At 40.7% G+C, this 21458-nt stretch overlaps 1 protein-coding gene across 1 annotated transcript; it reads right to left on the bottom strand.

Annotated features, from left to right (window-relative positions):
* Window positions 1-2411: 2411 nt before the first annotated feature.
* Window positions 2412-12958, bottom strand: ky (kyphoscoliosis peptidase). The gene is made up of 7 exons (XM_041244403.1): window positions 12900-12958; window positions 9512-10272; window positions 8990-9104; window positions 8505-8622; window positions 7531-7722; window positions 5832-6022; window positions 2412-5238 (listed from the first exon to the last, which is right to left on the bottom strand). Exons 2-7 carry the CDS (start codon window positions 10184-10186, stop codon window positions 3932-3934), a joined length of 2598 nt encoding a protein of 865 aa, XP_041100337.1. The 5' UTR covers window positions 10187-10272; window positions 12900-12958; the 3' UTR covers window positions 2412-3931.
* Window positions 12959-21458: the final 8500 nt, after the last annotated feature.

Genomic DNA, 21458 nt, shown 5'->3' with positions numbered 1-21458 from the left:
TACTGAATAGAACCCAGATGTAAACTGGTCAGGCCAACTATAGAACTGTTTAATAAATAAGGAAAAGAATAATTAGTATTTTATACTATTGCCAGCTCAAAGAGGTAAACTACTGTAACTGCCACATGTAAAAATTATCTAAGTGCTGCAATGCAAAAACAGCATTCGATCACATGTCCATAGAACAAATTTTGTATTGGTTTGTAGCAGGGGGAGATCTGTGCTGACGCTTTGCTGGCGTGTTCACAGGGCTGCAGGAAGAGGGCGGCAGTCGTCCAACAACCGCCTGTGAGTCATGGCAGTGACACGGGGAGGTGGGAAAGTGGGTGTGTGGACTTTTCCCCCTCTCTGAATGGCTGAGAGGCGAGTCTTGGGAGATTGTTAGCCCTATAAAATAATGCTCTGCTGTTTCCTCAGGTCTGCCCTTTAAACGTGCCGAGAGTGCGGAAGCGCTGGTCGAGGACCGAGAACCAGTCGGGAGAAATCGAAACTGAGTGAGTCAGAGCGAGACAGTGAGGGTGGGGAACCTTTGGGCAGACCCTGGAGTATTGTAACTGAGCAGGCTGTTAGCCGGCAGTGTAGGACGGTGATCCGGGTCGCAGGGGTAGCGGCGACTGGGATATAGCTGTCAAGTGCAGCACCTTTTCTTTGTAGTTTGTTACTGTTTTATTTTACCTGTTTCTTTGTGCCTTCTGTTTTGAACTATTGTTTCAAAGCACCTGTAAGGGCGCCGGTATTGTGTACCATCGCTTGGTATGCCCGTGGTTCTGTTTACCATCGTTGGTAAATCAGACCACGGACCCACAGCACCATCTGCGGGCTAAAAGAAACATAGCACCCTGAAATAAAACTGGGCACCTGTGCGGTGTTGCCAAATCCACCTGTCTGTCTCCTGTGTCAGTGAATTACCCACCACCCTTCCACATGGTTATAAACTTTTTATTTGTATATATGAAGACATTTGTATATACAAGTTGGGTGATAATCATCTGATTGAAAAAACCCACCTAATATCAATCTGATTGAGAAACTAAAATAATTCGTGAGATTGTGAGACAATTTGTGAGATTGATAACATTAAGTCAAACTCACAGGTGAATTGTCAACACATCAGGTATGTGGATGCAAAAAATCCAAACGATCCTCAATGGAAGGTTTTGATTTTTATGTCAACAGCATGTGCAATAAAGGAGAGTGGCAGGGCAGAATCCCTGCTGCTGTAAATAGTGTGTTTGTGGGAATGTAAGGTTGGCTGTGGCATTGCTGGGCACTCTGGTCAATGGCGCTGGCAGCAGCTCAGGTGCTGAGCCCTGTGGATATGGATGTGCAGCTGGCTTTCGCTCCCCTCAGCAGCAGGTGTAGCGGCTGCTGAGGTTCGCCTGACGGTTGCTCTGCTGACTGGAGCAGGGGAATGCACACACACACACCCCCCCTTGACTCTGAAGACAACAGCGTCTCCTCCCCCTTTTGCACTGGAGATGGCACCAGCTCCTCCTTTCGTTTTGGGGCAGGCAGTTTGGTCTTCGCCAGCCTTTGGAGAGGCAGCTCCTCCTCCTTGTGGAGGGGGCAGCATACCACCTTGTGCCCGAACTCCCCGCACTCAAGGCACCAACCTTGGTCCTCGAGGCCACCGAGGAGATCCTTAAGTCCGCCACCCATTGGGTTTGGGATGAGTCAGGGTTCCAGCAGACAAAATTATCCATCTATCTATCTATCTATCTATCTATCTATCTATCTATCTATCTATCTATCTATCTATCTATCTATCTATCTATCTATCTATCTATCTATCTATCTATCTATCTATCTATATATATATATATATATATACACAGTTGTAGACAAAAGTTTACATACCCCAATAGAAAATGTATAATTTCTAGAAATTTCTCGAAAACAAATAATTATAGGGACAAGTTTTTTGTAGCAAAAGTTTTGCTTTTGTGGATGAGGAAAAAAAGACACAAGAAATAGATGTCTGCAATTATTTATTTCAACATTTTTTTTTTTTTTTGCAAAACTCCAAAAAAGCTAATTAAAAGTATTCATTCATTCACTGACAAGGAATAATTAATTAATAGGAAATTTTTCAAAGAGCTTTTGGCATGATTCTTTAATGATTTTTGACCATTCTTCAATGCCAAATTGTTCCAGTTCATTCAAATTCCACGCATACCTTTCTTCAACTCATACCAAAGATTCTCAATGTGATTTAGATCGGAACTTTGGCTAGGCCATTCCACCACTAGCTAGAGCAATCTAGGATATCTAAGAAAGTCAGCACAAAAACATGAGCATTCCCAAAGTCACCTGCGAGCAATTGTTACACTCAAGACTTTTGGACAAACCCGGATTGATGTTTAACTGGATGAGCAGAAGCGTTGGGATACAATACATCAAAATGAGCAAGTAAGAAAAACCTGTGAGGTTCTTAAACGCTTGATTTACCTTGGCATTTGGCAAGCAAGAACTGGCTTTCAGAGGCCACAATGAAGGCAACTCATGCCCTTAAATTAACAGATCCAAAATTTGAATCCAGTTACAGCCCTAATATAATAATGTTTTAAACTGCAGTCCTGCTCTAGGTCACAAGGGGTACTATTCCACTGACACCACAGGGGTAGTGTCACGGCCCAGGTTGGCTGCCAGTAGGAATTAGACCCAGAGACAGAAAGCTGCAGTTTAAGTGCTGGTGCACACGTTTATTAACAAAACAAAAACAGGAACAAAATAAACTGGCACGAGGGCCAAAATAAAAGGTTGAAACAAATGAATAACTATGGGTAGGTTGGGCATTCGCCTTCAATACCACATTAACAAACACCCAAACTCCTCCAGCAAACAACGGATTTTGCTTCCTTTCATACATGTGGTCTCTCCCCAGTTAGCATCTAGTACCTAATTGGGAAACGGCCACACCAGTGATAGCTGGCAGAGACAGAGTAAATCCAATCCCTGCCAATCCTAACATTCCCCCCCATACACTATTTACAGCAGCAGGATTTATGCCCTGCCACAGAGATCTATTCAGCAGAGCAGCTAATCTCAGGGGTCTGTGACAGTTTATAAACTACTCGACCCAGCGGTCTCCTAGGTATGACATCAGAGGAACCCCTGATGGAATTCCTGTAACTCACTGAAGCCCATCTATTGTTCTATATGTATATGCAAATCACTGGCCTGCTAAGCTTTTGCAGGCAAGCTTTAGAGAAAAGACACTATGAACATGTAAAAAAAAAAAAGTTATTTCTAATAAATCTTTATTAGTGACAATGTTTTTGTTTTACATTTTATTTTGTGTGACAGTTTTACATATATTCGGAGAATACATACAGTATTCTCATTGTACATGATACAGTACAATGTTATAAATGCACATCCCATATTACAATATGTACCAACCAGTTCACCTCATCCCAGCAACTTAATACAGTAGGTTTCATTTTAAAAGTACATTGTCAAAGTATATTATATTACTGCTCATCTAAACACAGTCCTGGTTTTGTAATTTCAAGTTCATAATTTGGAGTGAAAAAACACAGCAGCCCACTAAAACACATGGTTGTCTATTGAATTGATCTTAAAGACATCAGAGCTTTAAAATAAAAGTATATTAAATAGAGTTCCATGCATTACCAGGGCCCTGTCTTAATAATACAAACAGTGCCACTACTTAGATCCACTACAATATAGATCAGTTAAATTGACCCCATGATTCCTTCCTTCCAAAATCAATGCTGTACAATATCAGAATTCCACCAGCTTTTCAGATTCTTTCTGCTGTTGATTACCATTCAATAACAAATCAGATTTGGATTGTTTCGTATATCTGCTAAGGCTGCAGAATTCAGGCTGATACTTGTGCTATGTATCTAAATAAACAAACCTATTTAACTTATTTTCTAAGATAGTAGGCTCACAATGAGTAAGTTCAGAATTCATTTTGGTGGCCTAGAATGCCAAAAGACAAAATCACATCCATGCCTGTCGATTTTGTGTCAAACCTTGCTGCCACTTTCAGTTCAAGAACTGCTCCCCCAGTGGAGACTTCTCCTTCCCACACCCTGCTTTTATTGAGATGCAGCTCAGTCCGTGACTCCCCGACCACACAGACCTTCTGAGCTCCAGGAACTCGAACCCGGAACCGGACCCTGCCTAGGGGCTCCAGCAGGCCAGATCTGGGCTCAAAGAGGACGCAGCCCTTCTTCCAGGCCCTGTACGTGGTGGGGAAAGGCTGCCACCCTTCCTCAGAGGTGCATTTAAGGATGTAGTCGCAAACATGGGTGAAATCCTCGCTGGAAGCTGCCTTCGCGTGGAGACCCAGTTTGTAGATTCCGGCTTCTGGCAAACAAACACTGACTGTCACCTTACTGTCCGTGTAGGTGAAAAGGACATGCCTGTCCAGCGGATGCGTTGTGTCTTTCATATGTTCCTTGGTCAGAACCGCGGTGAACTCCAGGTCTTGGGAGTTGTGGAAAGTGATGTTGCATTTGCCCTGTTGGGTGGTGATGATGGGTGCTGCATGGCTAGGCTTGGAGATCCCAAGCTTCTGTGTCTTGATACCAGGTCCGCAGGATGCGCTGAGTGCAGGTGGAAAGAGCTCATTGAGGTTTATGGTGGGGCCAGTGCACTTCAAGAGAAAGTTTCCTGAGTTTTGTAAACTGCCTTCACCCTCAAAGTCCCTCACGAAGACAGAAAGACGATAGTAGCCACGGAATGGGCAGAGGATGTAACAGGTCAGCTTGTCCTGCTCCATCTGGGAGGCAATGCATCTCTTGGAGAGGGTCGGGTCCAGATCTTTGTGGACCAGCTCACACAGGATCATCAGCGGTCTCGTGGTCCGCAGGGTCAGCTCAAAGGATCCGGTGTCAACCACAATGGGCTCTGCCCCATGGCTGCACTCTCTGAGGCCCAGGTCTTTGGCTGTTTGATGAAGACCCCAGGAGAGGAAGGGGTTGTCGGGGAGTTCCTCCGAAGGCTTGGGTTCAGAACATTCCATCTGGAAGGAGCAGACCCAGCTCAAACTGCCTTCAGAGTGCGCAGAGCGAGCAAATATCATGACATCATATGCACCACTGGCTGGCGGGAGCAGCTTCAGCTTCATGCTTTGACGGGACACGGTCAGGAGCCCGAATGAGCTGCTCAAGACCTTCATGGCACCCTCGCTCAGCTGGGAGATCTGGTAGGTGAAGTCCACAGGCTTTGTACATCCAATGGACACCATGGCCTCTCCGTTTACTGGAAGGGATAAGAAACACATCAGTGAATTTAACCTGCAATCCTGTAGCCAAGGTCTGGTCCACACAGTTTAAATGGGCTGTCCCTCACATCAGTTTATTATGCAAGTGACATCCATGGGATGATCTGAAACCTATAGAGTAAATGATGCATCTGATAATATCTCTGCTGAAAGGTGTTCATGTATTCAACACTGCTCAAAGAACAGTCCCAGACTTTATGAGCCTTCAATAAAGGAATCAGAGACACTGCCAATTGTCTTATACTTTTCTGATTAAAGTAAACAAACTGTCTGACTTCAGTCCAGTCTGTGTCATCCTGTCTGTCCCTGGTGAGACTATACCCTGCCCCTGGTGAGACTACACCCTGTCCCCAGTGAAATTACACCCTGCCCCTGGTGAAACTACACCCTGTCCCTGGTGAAACTACACCCTGTCCCTAGTGAGACTACACCCTGTCACTAGCGTTTTGGCAGTTTTGTTAAAAATTATTATTATTATTGGCAACCATTGTAAACACCAGCGCTGGCTAATCTGTAAGTGACAATAAAACTTGTATAAAGTTCATATGGGTGTTTCTACAAGGAATGGTACCTGTGTGCAGAGGATACTCTTTTGGTGATATGATGGAGAGACCCAGCCTATAGAACTCCGAGGTCTTAAACGGCCTCTGCTCGAACTGCTTCAATGAGACTGTGGAGTCCATCAGCTGCCATTGAGGATCGTCAGGGCAGTGCGAGTCGATGAAGTCCTCGGGGTCTGCCAGGAAGTAAAAGTCATCATACCTGCAGGACAGAGGGGACTGGAGCTTTACTGCCTTGATACACTTTGTTATATTTTACTCCAAGTACTGTATGTTACTCCTTATGAGTGCACCTCGATCAGCTTCAGCACTGAGCTATCGGACAGCTCCAGTCAGACATTGTATATTTATTACAAGATAAACTTGTAAAGGGAGATTCATGAACAACTGCATTGCCATATAGTGATATTCAATTAAACAATTGTTAATCTTTTGTTTATGCAGTGATGTGTCTTCCTAAGCCTGGATATTTAATTGAATAGCACATTAAAACAGATTCATCACTGTCGGTGACATTACAGAATCACAATATAAATATAGCTTATCTTGGAAAGGGTTATACAGAGTATGGAAAGTCCACTCCGTGGAATCTTGGAAGAGAAGATGCACTAGTACTGTATTAGCTCTCTCGTGTCAGAAAATACCTATTAGGGTTAGGAAATGATTCCCTAAATCTGTAACTAGGGAGAGGGAGGACTGAACTGCACTGCAATTCTTTTCGATTCCATTCTGTTAATAAAAAACGTTTATACTGCATTTTCACACCCTCAACTCGGATAACACCATGGTGGGACTGTATTCTGAAAGCTTCAACTATTCCTCACAGATAGAACAAAAGAAGACAAATATCTCCACTGGTTAACAGCTTAATGCAAACAGGTAGCTAATGAGTGACCAGAATAAGAGCTGGCAATGTCACAGTAGAACTACTTTAAGGAATAGTACAGTTGACATAAACCAAACCAGCACACCAAATAACAAAAGAATGGACCTTTTCCACAGAACTTTACAACTATTTTTCAGAAAAGTGCAACAGATTTGGTGACACAGAACTAGCAAGAATATTCATGCAAGAGATTTAAGTTCTGTCACAGTGGGTTTGCTTGTGTAAATATTAACTAGCAAGCTAACTAAGGCTGTCTGTCTGTCACACTTACATTTTTACATGTGCTCTATTTCTATTTTGTTTCATTACTGATTGCTCTAATTTTGCATTTAAAGTATCAAATGTAATCAGAAAGGTCTATAGAAACTATAAGTCTATGATAAAACTTTGATTGAAAATAAGGGAAACCCTTCTTCAATAAAACACCTGGGACACAAGTCTGCAAGTTGTTTAAATAGGGATACAGATACACGACCATTCCTCAATGATTACCACCTCTATTTCCTTAAGGGTAGCTCAAGGAGGCAATCTGATCAGTAATTTGTATACTGTAGAACACAGAAGCCCATGCCAACTGACTGCATATTAGTAGCTTGGCAGTCTTGTCCATTGGGACTGATATATACTTGCATTCTTCCTTATGCATAACACAGACTGCAACATCTTAAACTTTCAGAATTAAGAGTGTGAGTTGCTGCTGAAAGGTTCTTTTGGGTATGCAACATGTGATAATCGTAAGGAGGTTGCCCATTTCTTTGTACTTAGAGAACATGTCAAAGTGATCTGCAGATCTGTGTCTTCCCCCTCTCCAAGCCGCTGCTCACCTCTGTGTGAAGGTCTTGCTCTCGATGTCCACAGTACCGGCGCCCCAGCAGGAGTCCAATAGGCACCACTGGCCCCCCAGCTGCACCACGTTCCACATGTGGTTGGACTTCTTGTTCTGGAAGCTTTGCCCAAGCCGATATCCAATGCCTTTCCCATAGCCGGAGACCTCCATGCACTTGATTCCCACCTCCCTTTAGAAATAAACACATGCATAACTGTGATGGGCCAGAAACACTCTTGACACACAGATTTAGAGTTTAAACTCTCAATCCCTCGGTGGCAGTGAGGGTGAGAGTGTATTTAATATTTACAGTTATGTTTTTTGTGAAATCAGCGGTGTAAATGGCTGGTTCTGTGCAGATGTGCTGGTCGTGCTTTACTGCGCTGATAAAAGTATTCTAATAGTCCAGAATCTTTTCCGGCACCGACCTCGTATCTCCCCTCGGCAAGGTTATGAAACGATAAAACAAAACACAATATTAATGCAGAACGACAGACAGACAGACAGACAGACAAACAAACAAACAAACAAACAAACAAACAAACAAACAAACAGTCTGTCTGTCTGTCTGTCCGTCCGTCCGTCCGTCCGTCGGTCCGTCCTTCTATTTCCATTCTCCAGCCCAACCTTTGTAAGACAGAGACTTCCCTATTTATGTTTGGAGCACTGTCGCTGTAATCACTGGAGACCAATGGCAAACTGCCTTGTGTTTAAAATGTCCGCTTTACGGAATACATTTCTCCATACACAAATCACTGTCTGCCCCTACCTAAGATGGTTGACTTCTAGTAATACTGAATCAATCCCTGTTCAGCCATCCCAAATAGTGTCACACGTGGGCTGCACAGCACCCTCTAGCATTAGGAGGTCGATTACAGCCCGGACCCTTCTCTGTCCATCACAATAACTTACACCTTGATAGCAATACCAAATACCAAATAATCCTTGGCTTATGCACTTGTGATATCTTACCTGCACATCTCCAGACAGATTCTGGAGTACCCACAGCACACGCCTTTCCCTGCCTGGATCACCTGCTCTGGGGAGCACATCTTTTCAGACAGCCCCAGATAGCCAGTCACGTCATATTCTGCAAGTCATAAGAAAGACCATAAATGTCGCTGTATCACAGTAACCCACTTACCATGCTGCTGCAGTGAAGGCAAAAGATCAAACCAGCTTTCCTGCTGTCAAACCAAAGTGGGCTCTATAAAACACAGTATTATAAAGACCAATGCAGCACCCCCAGGGGTTCCCAGCCAAGACTGGCAACTTGGTAAGAACAGGATTCGAACCATGCTCACATGACTCCATGCTTTTCTAGGTGAGTCACTGGGGACCTCAGAACAAGATCCTAAAATAATAAATACATGGTACATCCACAGGATATACTGTAATCCTAGTAGTGAGCTTCAAGCACCATTTTAATATTGCCGTTTCAGTAAATATTGACTTACCGATATTATGACACAGCCAGATCCATATGGCGCGCACCCTCTCCAACTCACTCTGGGCTTCCTCTGTGACACAATGGACAATTCTGGACAAAGAATACATCCTGTCTGCCTTTAGCTGCGAAAACAAATAAGCAAACAATAAATAAATAAAGACACGATGAAAGAACTTCCCATAGGATTCACTGTCCTATGTCTATTTATTCCTTTCCTCCCTCTATCATCTCCTGTCTTTTTCCTGTCACTATTCTGTTCAGTCTAGTGCTCTATATCTGGTCATCAACATACAGTAACTGTGTGCAGACTCATACAATTTCTTTTGATGAGACCAACAACAGAATATTTCGTTCCTAACATAAAAAAACTTAGTTGGACTTCAGAAGTTCTTCAATATTATCAACAGTACTAAGCTGTTTCTTACATCTAGTTTTGTAAAATTCACAGTTGTTTTTTCCTGTGCATTAGTGAATATTTCCATACAAGTTCCATGCATGCAGGGCTGTCTTCTTCCTGCCTTGTACCTACCTGCTTACTGACTCTCAGAACGTGGCTGTCCACTCTCTCAAAGACCTTGGAATCAGAGAACAGGTCCCTCCGGAGCTTCCTCTTCACAGGATTGGTTCTAGTGAAGACAGTTCCTTTCTCTCCCTCCCAAGATTTCAACCCAGACACCTCTGAGTAGACCTCCTTCTGGACCACGGAGCCTGACTCCTCCTTCTTCACGGTTGATTTCTTTACCACCCTTAAGGTTCGTGCACTCTCAGAGGACAGCTGCCGCTTGGTGGAGGGCCTCCCGTTGTTGCTGCTTTGTTCCTGTTGCACCACAGCCCCCCAGAACTCAAACAAGTTTCTCCTGGAGAGGACTCCTGGAGAGCAGGATGTGACGGGGGGGACAGTGCTTCTCTGCTCTTGGGCACTCTGGGCGGTTTTGACCTTGACCACAGTCCCCTGATGGAGAGCTGCTCTTCCATCTTTGCTGACAGTGGTGGTGTGCAGTTCACTCTCAAGGATGCTGTTTGTGACAGCTGACTTTTTCAAGGTGCTGGTTTTAGACCGTGGTTCAGGATTCTGGTTCTCTCTGTCATGTGGAGTCCTAGTGTAGGCCTCTTCTGTTAACTCTGTGTTGTTGTTGTTGTTGTTGTTGTTGTTGTTGTTGTTTGTTGTTGTTGTTGTTGTTGTTGTCATTGAGAGGACATTCATTTTTCAATTCCAAAGGTGTCTTTGAATCTGAAATCTTTGAAATCATTTGAAAGCTGTTGCTATTGCCCATCTTTGGTTGTCACAAACTGTAAAGAAAAAAAGGAAATTCCAACCTTTGATTTAACCCTACGTTCCCAATCAAGCAAGTCAGCAGCTTTTTTTTGCCTTTTGGGGTGGGGTGGAGGGAGGGGGGTGGGAGTTGGGGCATAGAAATTGAGAAAACAATGGTCCTCTTTCACAGTAATTTTCAAAACTAGTAATATTACAAAACTAGCAAGAGATATTCATGAAAAATATCTTAAATTAATATAATGAGTTATTTATTTAAGTTCTGTCAGTCATTTTGCTTGTATAAATATAAACTAGCAAGCTAAATAAGACTGTCTGTATGTCACACTTAAATTTTCACGTGTGCTTTATTTCTATTTTGCATACAAACAGAAAAAACTTCAAGATGTACAAGATCACTTAAATTCTCCATTGGGTTATAACTTCCAGCTAAGTTCATTGACTGGGAGACTGTGGAGTACCTCAGTCATTGTGCTTCATGATTGCTGCCTGCTCCCTCACAGTTGATCTGCTTGGGTGAATACAGGATGTGGAGCTGCACTATTACATTATGTGAAGGAGGCTTGCGCCACAAACCAGCAGTTCATTACTGAGTCACAGGCAGTTCTGTATTTTCCATCTCTATTATCCACTCACTAATGTACGTTTTATTAAAACAAGAGCACACATGGACCCTTTGTCTTGTTGTTAACCCCTGTTTAAAGCAGCAGAAGATAACAATATATTACCGACTAGATCTAAAGTTAAATCATTCACTCAAGTAAATGGCTGTCTGCACTCTGAAGAGCAGTACATTATCCATGCTGAATATCTAAGCAATGTCTACCCTCTGAAGAGCAGTACATCATCCATGCTGAATATCTAAGCGCTGTCTACCCTCTGAAGAGCAGTACATTATCCATGCTGAATATCTAAGCACTGTCTACACTCTGAAGAGCAGTACATTATCCATGCTGAATATCTAAGCGCTGTCTACCCTCTGAAGAGCAGTACATTATCCATGCTGAATATCTAAGCACTGTCTGCCCTCTGAAGATCAGTACATTATCCATGCTGAATATCTAAGCGCTGTCTACACTCTGAAGAGCAGTACATTATCCATGCTGAATATCTAAGCGCTGTCTACCCTCTGAAGAGCAGTACATTATCCATGCTGAATATCTAAGCGCTGTCTACACTCTGAAGAGCAGTACATTATCCATGCTGAATATCTAAGCACTGTCTACACTCTGAAGAGCAGTACATTATCCATGCTGAATATCTAAGCACTGTCTACACTCTGAAGAGCAGTACATTATCCATGCTGAATATCTAAGCGCTGTCTACCCTCTGAAGAGCAGTACATTATCCATGCTGAATATCTAAGCGCTGTCTACCCTCTGAAGAGCAGTACATTATCCATGCTGAATATCTAAGCACTGTCTACACTCTGAAGAGCAGTACATTATCCATGCTGAATATCTAAGCGCTGTCTACACTCTGAAGAGCAGTACATTATCCATGCTGAATATCTAAGCGCTGTCTACACTCTGAAGAGCAGTACATTATCCATGCTGAATATCTAAGTGCTGTCTACCCTCTGAAGAGCAGTACATTATCCATGCTGAATATCTAAGCACTGTCTACACTCTGAAGAGCAGTACATTATCCATGCTGAATATCTAAGCGCTGTCTACCCTCTGAAGAGCAGTACATTATCCATGCTGAATATCTAAGCGCTGTCTGCCCTCTGAAGAGCAGTACATTATCCATGCTGAATATCTAAGCACTGTCTACACTCTGAAGAGCAGTACATTATCCATGCTGAATATCTAAGCGCTGTCTACCCTCTGAAGAGCAGTACATCATCCATGCTGAATATTTAAAAAGATCTCAGTGTAATATGAACAAGAGACTGCATTTGTGGGAAAAATGTATACAGAGATTGCTTATATTTCCCTCAACTGACATCCTTTTTCACCCTGGGTTTAGCAGGGTATCTCATTTCAATATTTCCAGAATGCAGTAGTTAACTGTAGATATTTGTAGTCTGACATTTCTGTAGTCTGTGTCTCATATCAGAAATAAATCTCAAAGCAAGTATTTTACAAACTATTCAATTACACAACCATAGGTAAGTTACATATTTTTTTGTTAAATATATTTTTGCAGATTTTCATTTAGTGGCTTTAAAGCAGTATAATAACCACATAAAGCTGATTACATTCAGCACATGGCACATCTGTCTCCCAGAAACATAGAGCTGATCAAAGTACATAAACTGCAAGCAAGCACAGAACAATATGCTCAGCAAAAACATATACACACTGATACTCATTGTATGTGTGAGCTGTATGTATGCTCTCTATATGTATGTATATATATATATATATATATATATATATATATATATATATATATATATATATATATATATATATATATATGATATATAATAAACATAATATATATATATAATGTACATTATTTGCATATCTGTATATTAAATACCTGCAAATTATACATAAGGATTTGGAATATGTATATATAAAAACATATGATCTGCATTAACTTATCATAAGAAATGTGCTTAATTTCCTAATTGATTGATCAGATAATGCAATTTAGTTGAATGCATTAAGTGTAATGTATCAGAACAGCTTACCCTGTCTAACCAGCCTGTATATCTGTATCTCTATGTCTCTTGTTCTCGTTCCATCCCAGGACAGTGTGAGAACCTCTGCACCCCCAGGCTCGTTTTATAGCCCACCGGGTGGCCTGGGATTCACCCAGCCATCACACTGAAGAGATGACAGGCCTAAAAATACTACAAAGCAGCTGATAAGAGCTTTCAGATGAACTTTCCAGTGCTCCGTGAGGCCGGCATGCTAAAGCCTCCCTGAGGCCCAAGCCCTGAGGCTGGGTATGCTTGGAAGAGGAGCTGGAAGAGGGAGTCGTGCCAAGGTCAGTGCACTGCAAGGAAGGTGTGAGATTGCAGGGAGGCCAGCAGCATGGGGGTCTGTGCTGGTCTGTTGGTTCAGCCTAGGTGTGTAAACCCAGCAATTTTCCACAAAGTCATTTTACTAACTGGCAAAGTTTATAGACTGCTACTACACAACACTGCACACCCAAAAATATGCATATTCTCAATAGTGATTTTAACAGATTAGGTCAAATGTACACTGTGTAGAATTAAAAATTGCATTATAAACTGAAAAAAAAGAGCATTTCATAATGATACGGTTATGAGTCAATCTGAGTCAAAAGTCAAAGTATGAAACACATTCTAACTGGTTAAGGCAAAGCTTAGAAGGGTTGTTTTGAAAGACTGGGGATTTCAAATTGAGGAGAAAGCTGATGGTAAACACCTAATTGTACTACAAAGAAAAGACTGATGTAAATTCCAGCAATGACCAGACCAGGTGTATGTTTGCTGGTTTTCAGCTTGTGGTTTGCTGGTCATGCTGGTTCAGGTGTCTTGGTGCTGTGGTAAGGTACCTAGTTGAGCTGGCCCCTGAAAACGCAGATATAGTAAACATTCCTTTACTGTAAAACCTTGTCTGGGATTGGATATACATGCTGTGTACACAGTAAATATGTGTTCTTATTCCCAGCTCTTAAGACTAGGGTAAAACTAGATTCTAAATCACCTAGAATCTTAAGATTGAGAAAATAATAAAAACCTATATGAACATCATTTAGATCTTTTATTTAACGTCATGTAATCAAAGAAACTACAAAGTGATATCAAAGTCTATCGGGAGCCATAATAGTAGTGCAGTATTTCATGTTAGATTTCGAAATGTCCAGTTTTTCCATTTTTGTCAGTATTTGGAAAACTACAAGGCAGCATGTAATTCAATATGTTAGCTTATCATTATTCCAGGTGCCACAGGTGGAAGCTGAAGAAGGGCATATTCATAACCGAGGGGAGAAAAAGTTTTTTCACAGAAAGGGTAGTGAACTTGGTTAGGGTTTTTTTCTGTTTTTTTTCTTGAGTGATAAAGGACCACATTGACACCAAAGTGAGTGGGCACAGGTGGGCTGAATGGCCTTTTCTCATTCTTGAATTTCTTATGTTCTTATGTTTTTATTCAGCAGGTTTCATTTGACTTTATGAAGCCAAATTAATTATTTCTATAGGGTGGTGCAAAACTTTTGACCATCCCTTCATGCATATCATCCATGCATAACTGATATTTTTTGTGCAAGGTATATATGCCACATGAAAAAAAGAGAAGCGGTCCAGTAGTTTATTAGTCATCTAGAAGCTATGACCCTAACCCTTGGAGTTGTGTTAACTAGGACCATTGTCCTTGTGGAGCAAAAACGCAAAGACCTACGTTTATTATGTATTATAACATCAGCAGTATCTGTCTCTAGGATATTACCTTTGAGTTTGACATTTGCCTCTTTCTAGGGACAGGATGTACATTTCTCTTATCAGGAAGATAGTGAAAACTTTACGGCTTTCCTCAGTCCAAGAGGCTATTTAAACCAAAAGGTGTCACTTGTGCCACTCTGCAAACCCAGAGACTCACAGCATGTTTCCTTTATGAAATAAGAACATAAGAAGAACATAAGAAAAGTTACAGATGAGAGGAGGTCATTTAGCCCATCTTACTCGTTTGGTTGTTAGTAGCTTATTGATCCCAGAATCTCATCAAGCAGCTTCTTGAAGGATCCCAGGGTGTCAGCTGCAACAACATTACTGGGGAGTTGATTCCAGACCCTCACGATTCTCTGTGTAAAAAAGTGCCTCCTATTTTCTGTTCTGAATGCCCCTTTGTCTAATCTCCATTTGTGACCCCTGGTCCTTGTTTCTTTTTTTTCAGGCTGAAAAAGACATTGTCAATACCTTTTAGAATTTTGAATGCTTGAATCAGGTCGCCACATAGTCTTCTTTGTTCAAGACTGAATAGATTCAATTCTTTGCATATGACATTTCTTTTAAACCCAGAATAATTCTGGTCACTCTTCTTTGCACTCCTTCTAGAACAGCCATGTTCTTTTTGTAGCGAGGTGACCAGAACGGAACACAATATTCAAGATGAGGTCTTACTAATGCATTGTAAAGTTTTAACATTACTTCCCTTGATTTAAATTCAACTCTTTTCACGATATATCCAAGCATCTTGTTGGCCTTTTTTATGGCTTCCCTTATATACAATACTTTCTTATTGTCTAGATGAAAACATTTTCAAGTCAATTTAAACTCCTAGGTCTTTTTCATAGATTATTTCTTCAATTTCAGTATCTCCCATATGGTATTTATAATGCACATTGTTATTGCCTGCATGCAGTACCTTACACTTTTCTCTGTTGAATGTCATTTGCCATGTGTCTGCCCAGTTCTGAATCTTATCTAGATCATTTTGAATGACATTTGCTGCTGCAACAATGTTTGCCACTCCTCCTATTTTTTGTGTTTTTTATGTCATCTGCAAATTTAAGAAGTTTGTTTACTATACCAGAATCAAAGTCATTAATGTAGATTAGGAAGAGCAGAGGACCTAATACTGATCCCTTTGGTAATCCGTTGGTTACATCACCACTCCCTAATCAATATGCATGCCTTTCCTTGAATCCCTACTGCATTCAGTTTGAGAATTCATCTTTTACGCGGGACCTTGTCAAAAGCTTTCTGGAAATAAACCATGTCGTATACTTTGCAATTATTCATTATCGATGTTGCAGCCTCAAAAAAATCAAGCAGGTTAGTTAGACATGATCTCCTTTTCCTAAAACTACGTTGACTGTCTCCTAGGATACTGTTACCATATAGGTAATTTTCCATTTTGGATCTTATTATAGTTTCCATAAGTTTACATATAATGAACTGAACGATTTCTTTATGATAATCAATATCACAGTTATTGGAAGGGAGGAGACATGAAAAGGAGGAGTGATCACTTCTCTACACCATCTGTGCGGATGCACAGTTACTTTAACTGGATGATTCCATCAGCGACACATCGCTACACAGGTGTTTAAGAACAGCTGTTTCAAATCTCTTTTCATCTTATCCATTGTCTCTTTCCTTCATCATTATCTTCAAGCCTCCAGGCTGTCTTTGTCTTGACCACCTATGGAAGTTTGTTCTTCAGGCCGTCATCTTCTCCTTCAAGCCTTGATCTTTCTTGTCTTCCTCTTTGACACTCCTGCCAGCCTTTACAAGCCTTTGTCTTCTAACCCTACAGTCCCTTCCTGAATGCTGCTCAGTGCACCTTATCTTTGCTACAAGCAATCTGGAACCACAAAACTGTGATGCACTTTAAGAACAATATGACAAGGCTGCAATAATCTTCTATACTGGACCCGATCCTCAAAACTCATTGTTATCTCAAGACTGGTCTATAATTGTGTTACACTGAACATATCCATATACATTTTAGACATAAATATCTATGCATATTAAACCATTGAATACTAGTATGAGTTTATTTAAGGTTCTCTGCCGATCATTCAATCATTTTATTGGTCATAAGAACTTATTCATTTGAGCCAATGGTGACTAATATTAATTAGTTTTGTAAATCAATGTTAATTTCATAGCAGGTAGCCTTTTGTTTTATATGTGAGTGGATAAATGAAGTATTTACAAACCAATGTGCTGTTAAGCATATCAATAAAATTGTTACAACAGCCTGGAAGACCTGCTACTATAAAACCTTGCTGACCTTCTTTGAAGGAAGATTATGCTCTAAATTACTACTTGTGTAAAGATCCATCACATCCTCTCACCCTCTCCCACACACACAAACACACAGACTTGCTCTCCCACAGTCTAGCTCAGTTAATCATTTGCTCCAGGCTGCAGAAAATCACTAAGAAAGCATTTTTTTGATGGCTCAAATCTGATTGGCTGGGAGGGAGGTGCCTTTCATTTTGACATGTCTATACCTCCTTGTTGTCACCAACACCTGTGGGAGATCTTGGTTACATCTCCAGGGCAGTCAGGAGCACAGCTGGGACTACAGTGTGTGTGTGTGCGTGTGCGTGTGCGTGAGTGCATGCGTATGCGTGAGTACGTGTGTGTGCGTGCGTGTGTGTCCGTGTCTTACACCTCTCTGTCCCAATATTGATTCTTGCCCTCTACAAAGGAAGCAGCTGTTTGTCAGGCATGAAGATGGACACTGATTCCTCCAACATGGCTGGAGTGATTGTAAACCACTTTGCAGAAGGTAAGCGTGGATGATTTTATATTCACCAGAGAAATCCTATAACAAGGCAATGCATAGCGGTACAGCTTGAAATAGAATTCAGTTGTGTTTCCTTACAGGAAGTAAACTGTAAAATTATTTAAATTGACTATGTCACTAGGAATTATTCCCAGAAAAATAATAGAAAATATTAGAGTTTTCCACACACTAGTACTTTTAAATTGGCAGCACAGCAATCCTTAGCAATGCTTACAAATACACCGAGCCCAGTCAGATACAATTTTATACAATTATTTTCAGTATAGAAAGTACACAAAATGATCAGCCCTGTAATTTACAATAGGAGCACTAAACAATAGGTAGTTCGGGGAGAAATCTGGGACCAGTAAGACAAAGACTCCTATGCAGCATTACTAATTCCCACTTCCCTGTAAATCAGTATTCCTGAAGATTACTATGCGTTTACCTAGTCTGTATTATATTAGCCAATTTTATCTGACTCTGGCTACAAAGACAGGTCAGCAACCAGATCACCTTACTTAGAGGAAGCACCAGCTTGCTGTTACCTTTCCATCCTATTACTTTAGAGACCTGATAACACACGCAAGCTCCAAGGGCCAGAGCAGCACAATTATACACATGCTGTTTAACCACTCTGGGGTAACCCCTAAATGGCAAAATTATTAGCAATGCACCAAAACTGAAACAAAAAACACTCCAAGGTTTATTACTACTTCAACAGTTTGTTATTGTTGGTCAGATCTGCAGTACAACAGTACATAGCAGATCATATCAACACAAGTTTACGGTATATTTCTGTAACAATATTCTTACAGTGGCACCAGACATAATTTAGTTACCTGAAGTGTTTATATCAATAGTTTTGGTCATTCCTTATTTTAAGATTTTTCTTTTACTTTATTATATGTTAACTACTAGTGTACTAACATGTTAAATATTTTCATGATTAGTTAACATATCAGGGTAGATGTAAGTATAGGCACAGTGCAAATAATTGTGGATGCAAAATTCTAATTCCATTGCAGCCAAGTATTTTGTACTGCACCCTGTATAAGCTTAAGAGCAATGCAAATTACTCAACACACACAAATAACGATCTGCAAATATGATAACAAGGGTCTCAATGAGTCTATTTATTGGCCGCACTTGCAGAGTTAGGAGGACTGAGAGCAGTAGTCGTTGTATGACAAAGCAAAACAAAATGTTGGACGAAGGGCAGCAAAGTTTTCTGAGAAGGAGCTGAGAGTCCTTACGGCCTGATATGTATTGGCCTGCCCTTCATGCCATACAATATACATCCAGAAGTGTGCCCAGCACTCTGGAAGAGGTGGATTGGGCTATCCCTACAGACATTCAGAATGTGGTCTGAAAGGAAGCAGAGGCTGAGCAGCGCAGAGAACTGCAGCACTTTCACATGTGCAGGGATAGCAGTCCCTAGGTTGACACTGAGGTCTAGCTCATCCCTCAATTCAGCTATTAGGTCTAGGATGACCTGCGGAGTGAGATGATAATGCTTTAGCACCACATCCTCCAGCATCCCAAACAAAGTGACCCTGGGATTGAATATGCAGGGTCTTCATTGTCTTACCCTTCTCCTCTGAAGGTGTTCCTGTATCATCAATTGTCGCCAAATCATGAAGTGTATCACAGCAGCCACCCTGAAGCCAGTGACAGGTCTCTGCAGGTATTTGCTTTTATACAGCTCTTAGCTACTCTGTACCTCTTGTGCCATTGCTTGGTATGTATTTATTAATTCAGCAACTTTATTATATGTTTGATGGACTCCACGGCTTTCAAACCACTGAATCAGATCCACCAGTCCCTTGGCATGCGTTGCAATTAGGGAGAGTTGAGATTGTAAACTTTACACATCTTTAAGCAATTTCTGGAGGTCCTTTAACACTACAGTGTTTGGTGAAATGTGCATTTGCTTTTCCACGAAGCCTCCGTAAAAAGGGATGCATTTGGAATGATATTCAGCAGCAGAATACCAAGTGCCCCATTGTGTTATGCATGGCTCAGGTGGCAGCTTTATGGGTTTACAGTACAGCCTTCTAGTTAGATTGCTTCTGTCAGGTGGTCTTTAAAACATAGTTTTCTGCTTGGGCAATGTTTAAACAATTTTTCAACATTTGCAACCATCTTGTCGTGCATATTTACATTGACTATCCAGGGTTTATGTCACAACTGTGTCCTCACCAATTACTATTAAAGAAAATACCCACTATAGCTCATAATGTAATTATTAACCATAATAAACACAATACCTCAATAAGTACTAGTGATTCTGGCTTAATTATCCTTAGATTCATGATGAAAAGAGATTAACAAATAATATTATGTATGTTTAAGTATTTCAAATCAATCATAAATGTATATTTGTTATAGGACAAAAAGAAACCTAACAATCCAAATTATTATTACAGTTATTCATATTTTCAAAGGAAGAAGAATAAAGGTTAGGCTTCATAATTAAAAACATATGTATAAAGAAGAAACAAATTAAAACATTCAAGGAAAAGTAATGCATTGTTAAATGTTTATAGTAAATCTTTGATGTGCTCTCTGGTCATAGAGTTCTGCATTAGTGAAGCAGTCTTAATAGTTCATCACGTATTGTTTGGTTGAGTCACGTATTACATGCGCCAGCTTCCAAGTGGCTAAGTACACATGTACAATGTACAGCATCTAGTTGAATAGACGCACATTACGTATTGTGACGATTTCAATAGCATGGCTTCAGTTCAGTTACTTGTAAACACACCATATAAGTTTGATACTTGTTCTGTTGGTGTGATGTTTAAAACAAATTCTTCTTAACATGGTTGTCCTCTCTGTGGAAGTTAGTTTTGCAGCAGCGCAGTGCAGTATCTCTGTGAAGGCTGTAGGTAAAAGCTTTCGTTGTTCCAGAGGGAGCCTATTTTCTCCGGGACAGCTTTGAAGATTACATCATTAGGTTTTCGTTGAAGAACTTCAGAGTTTGATGAGTTGAGAGCAATGAGATTGAAGAAAGAGCGAATCCAGCGAGAATCTAGAGAGAGAGAGAGTGAAAATCCTTGTTTTGAGTTTAAATAACATGATGCAGAGGCGTTCCCTTGTACTGTAAACGAATCCTTGTCTGTCCTTCCATTGGTTCATAGTAGAGTAAGTGAATTTTATAGTTGATATGAATACATACTCTCCGTTTAATTGATCATTTCAACTTATTATGTACCATACAAACAGCCCGTCAGGACCTTCACATGTATCCCGATAAATATTGTACCACAAACAGCATATCGTGACATGTATCATATTGTGACATGTATCATATCGTGACGGTGTTGTATCGTTACACTCCTGCATGCAATTCAGAAAAAGAGAGATCAAGATGACTGTTCAGAAAAAGAGAGGTGAAGATGACTGTTCAGTGGTGGTGGGGTCAGCTGCACATCAGGTTGGCTCCTGTTGGCTGTAGCTGTGGCTCCTGGATTGAGCAGTTTCCCTCTGTGATGTTGCTGCCTTCTGTTGTTGTTTTTTCTTTTTTTATGAGATACTTCGCATCAGATGGCTTGTATTTGGTAATTCATATCAGATGGAAATGACACCACATCAATATTAACAATACAGTTTAATAGTAATCTTTATTATTATTATTATTATTATTATTATTATTATTATTATTATTATTATTATTATTATTATTATTAATAATAATAAACTATATATATTACAAAAAGAAAAAAAACATACATGGTGCTGTGTAGGTGCAAGCTGATTTTCACCCACTCAAGGTCATAGTGACTCTTAAGGCCATTCTGACCTCCAGTGGAAAGGATTTCAGAATGTATCGTGCAATCCACACTATTCTTTATTACTTGTGCAATCCACACTATTCTTTATTACTTGTGCAATCCACACTATTCTTTATTACTTGTGCAATCCACACTATTCTTTATTACTTGTGCAATCCACACTATTCTTTATGTATCATGCAATCCACACTATTCTTTTTGTATTTTCTGTTGGGTAATGGCAGCTTCTGCTTTGGGGCTACCAGC

This window comes from Polyodon spathula, chromosome 1, assembly GCF_017654505.1.
Source record: "Polyodon spathula isolate WHYD16114869_AA chromosome 1, ASM1765450v1, whole genome shotgun sequence".
Taxonomy (NCBI): domain Eukaryota; kingdom Metazoa; phylum Chordata; class Actinopteri; order Acipenseriformes; family Polyodontidae; genus Polyodon; species Polyodon spathula.
Note: the sequence above shows the minus strand (reverse complement) of the source record. Positions and strands in the feature narration are given on the sequence as shown.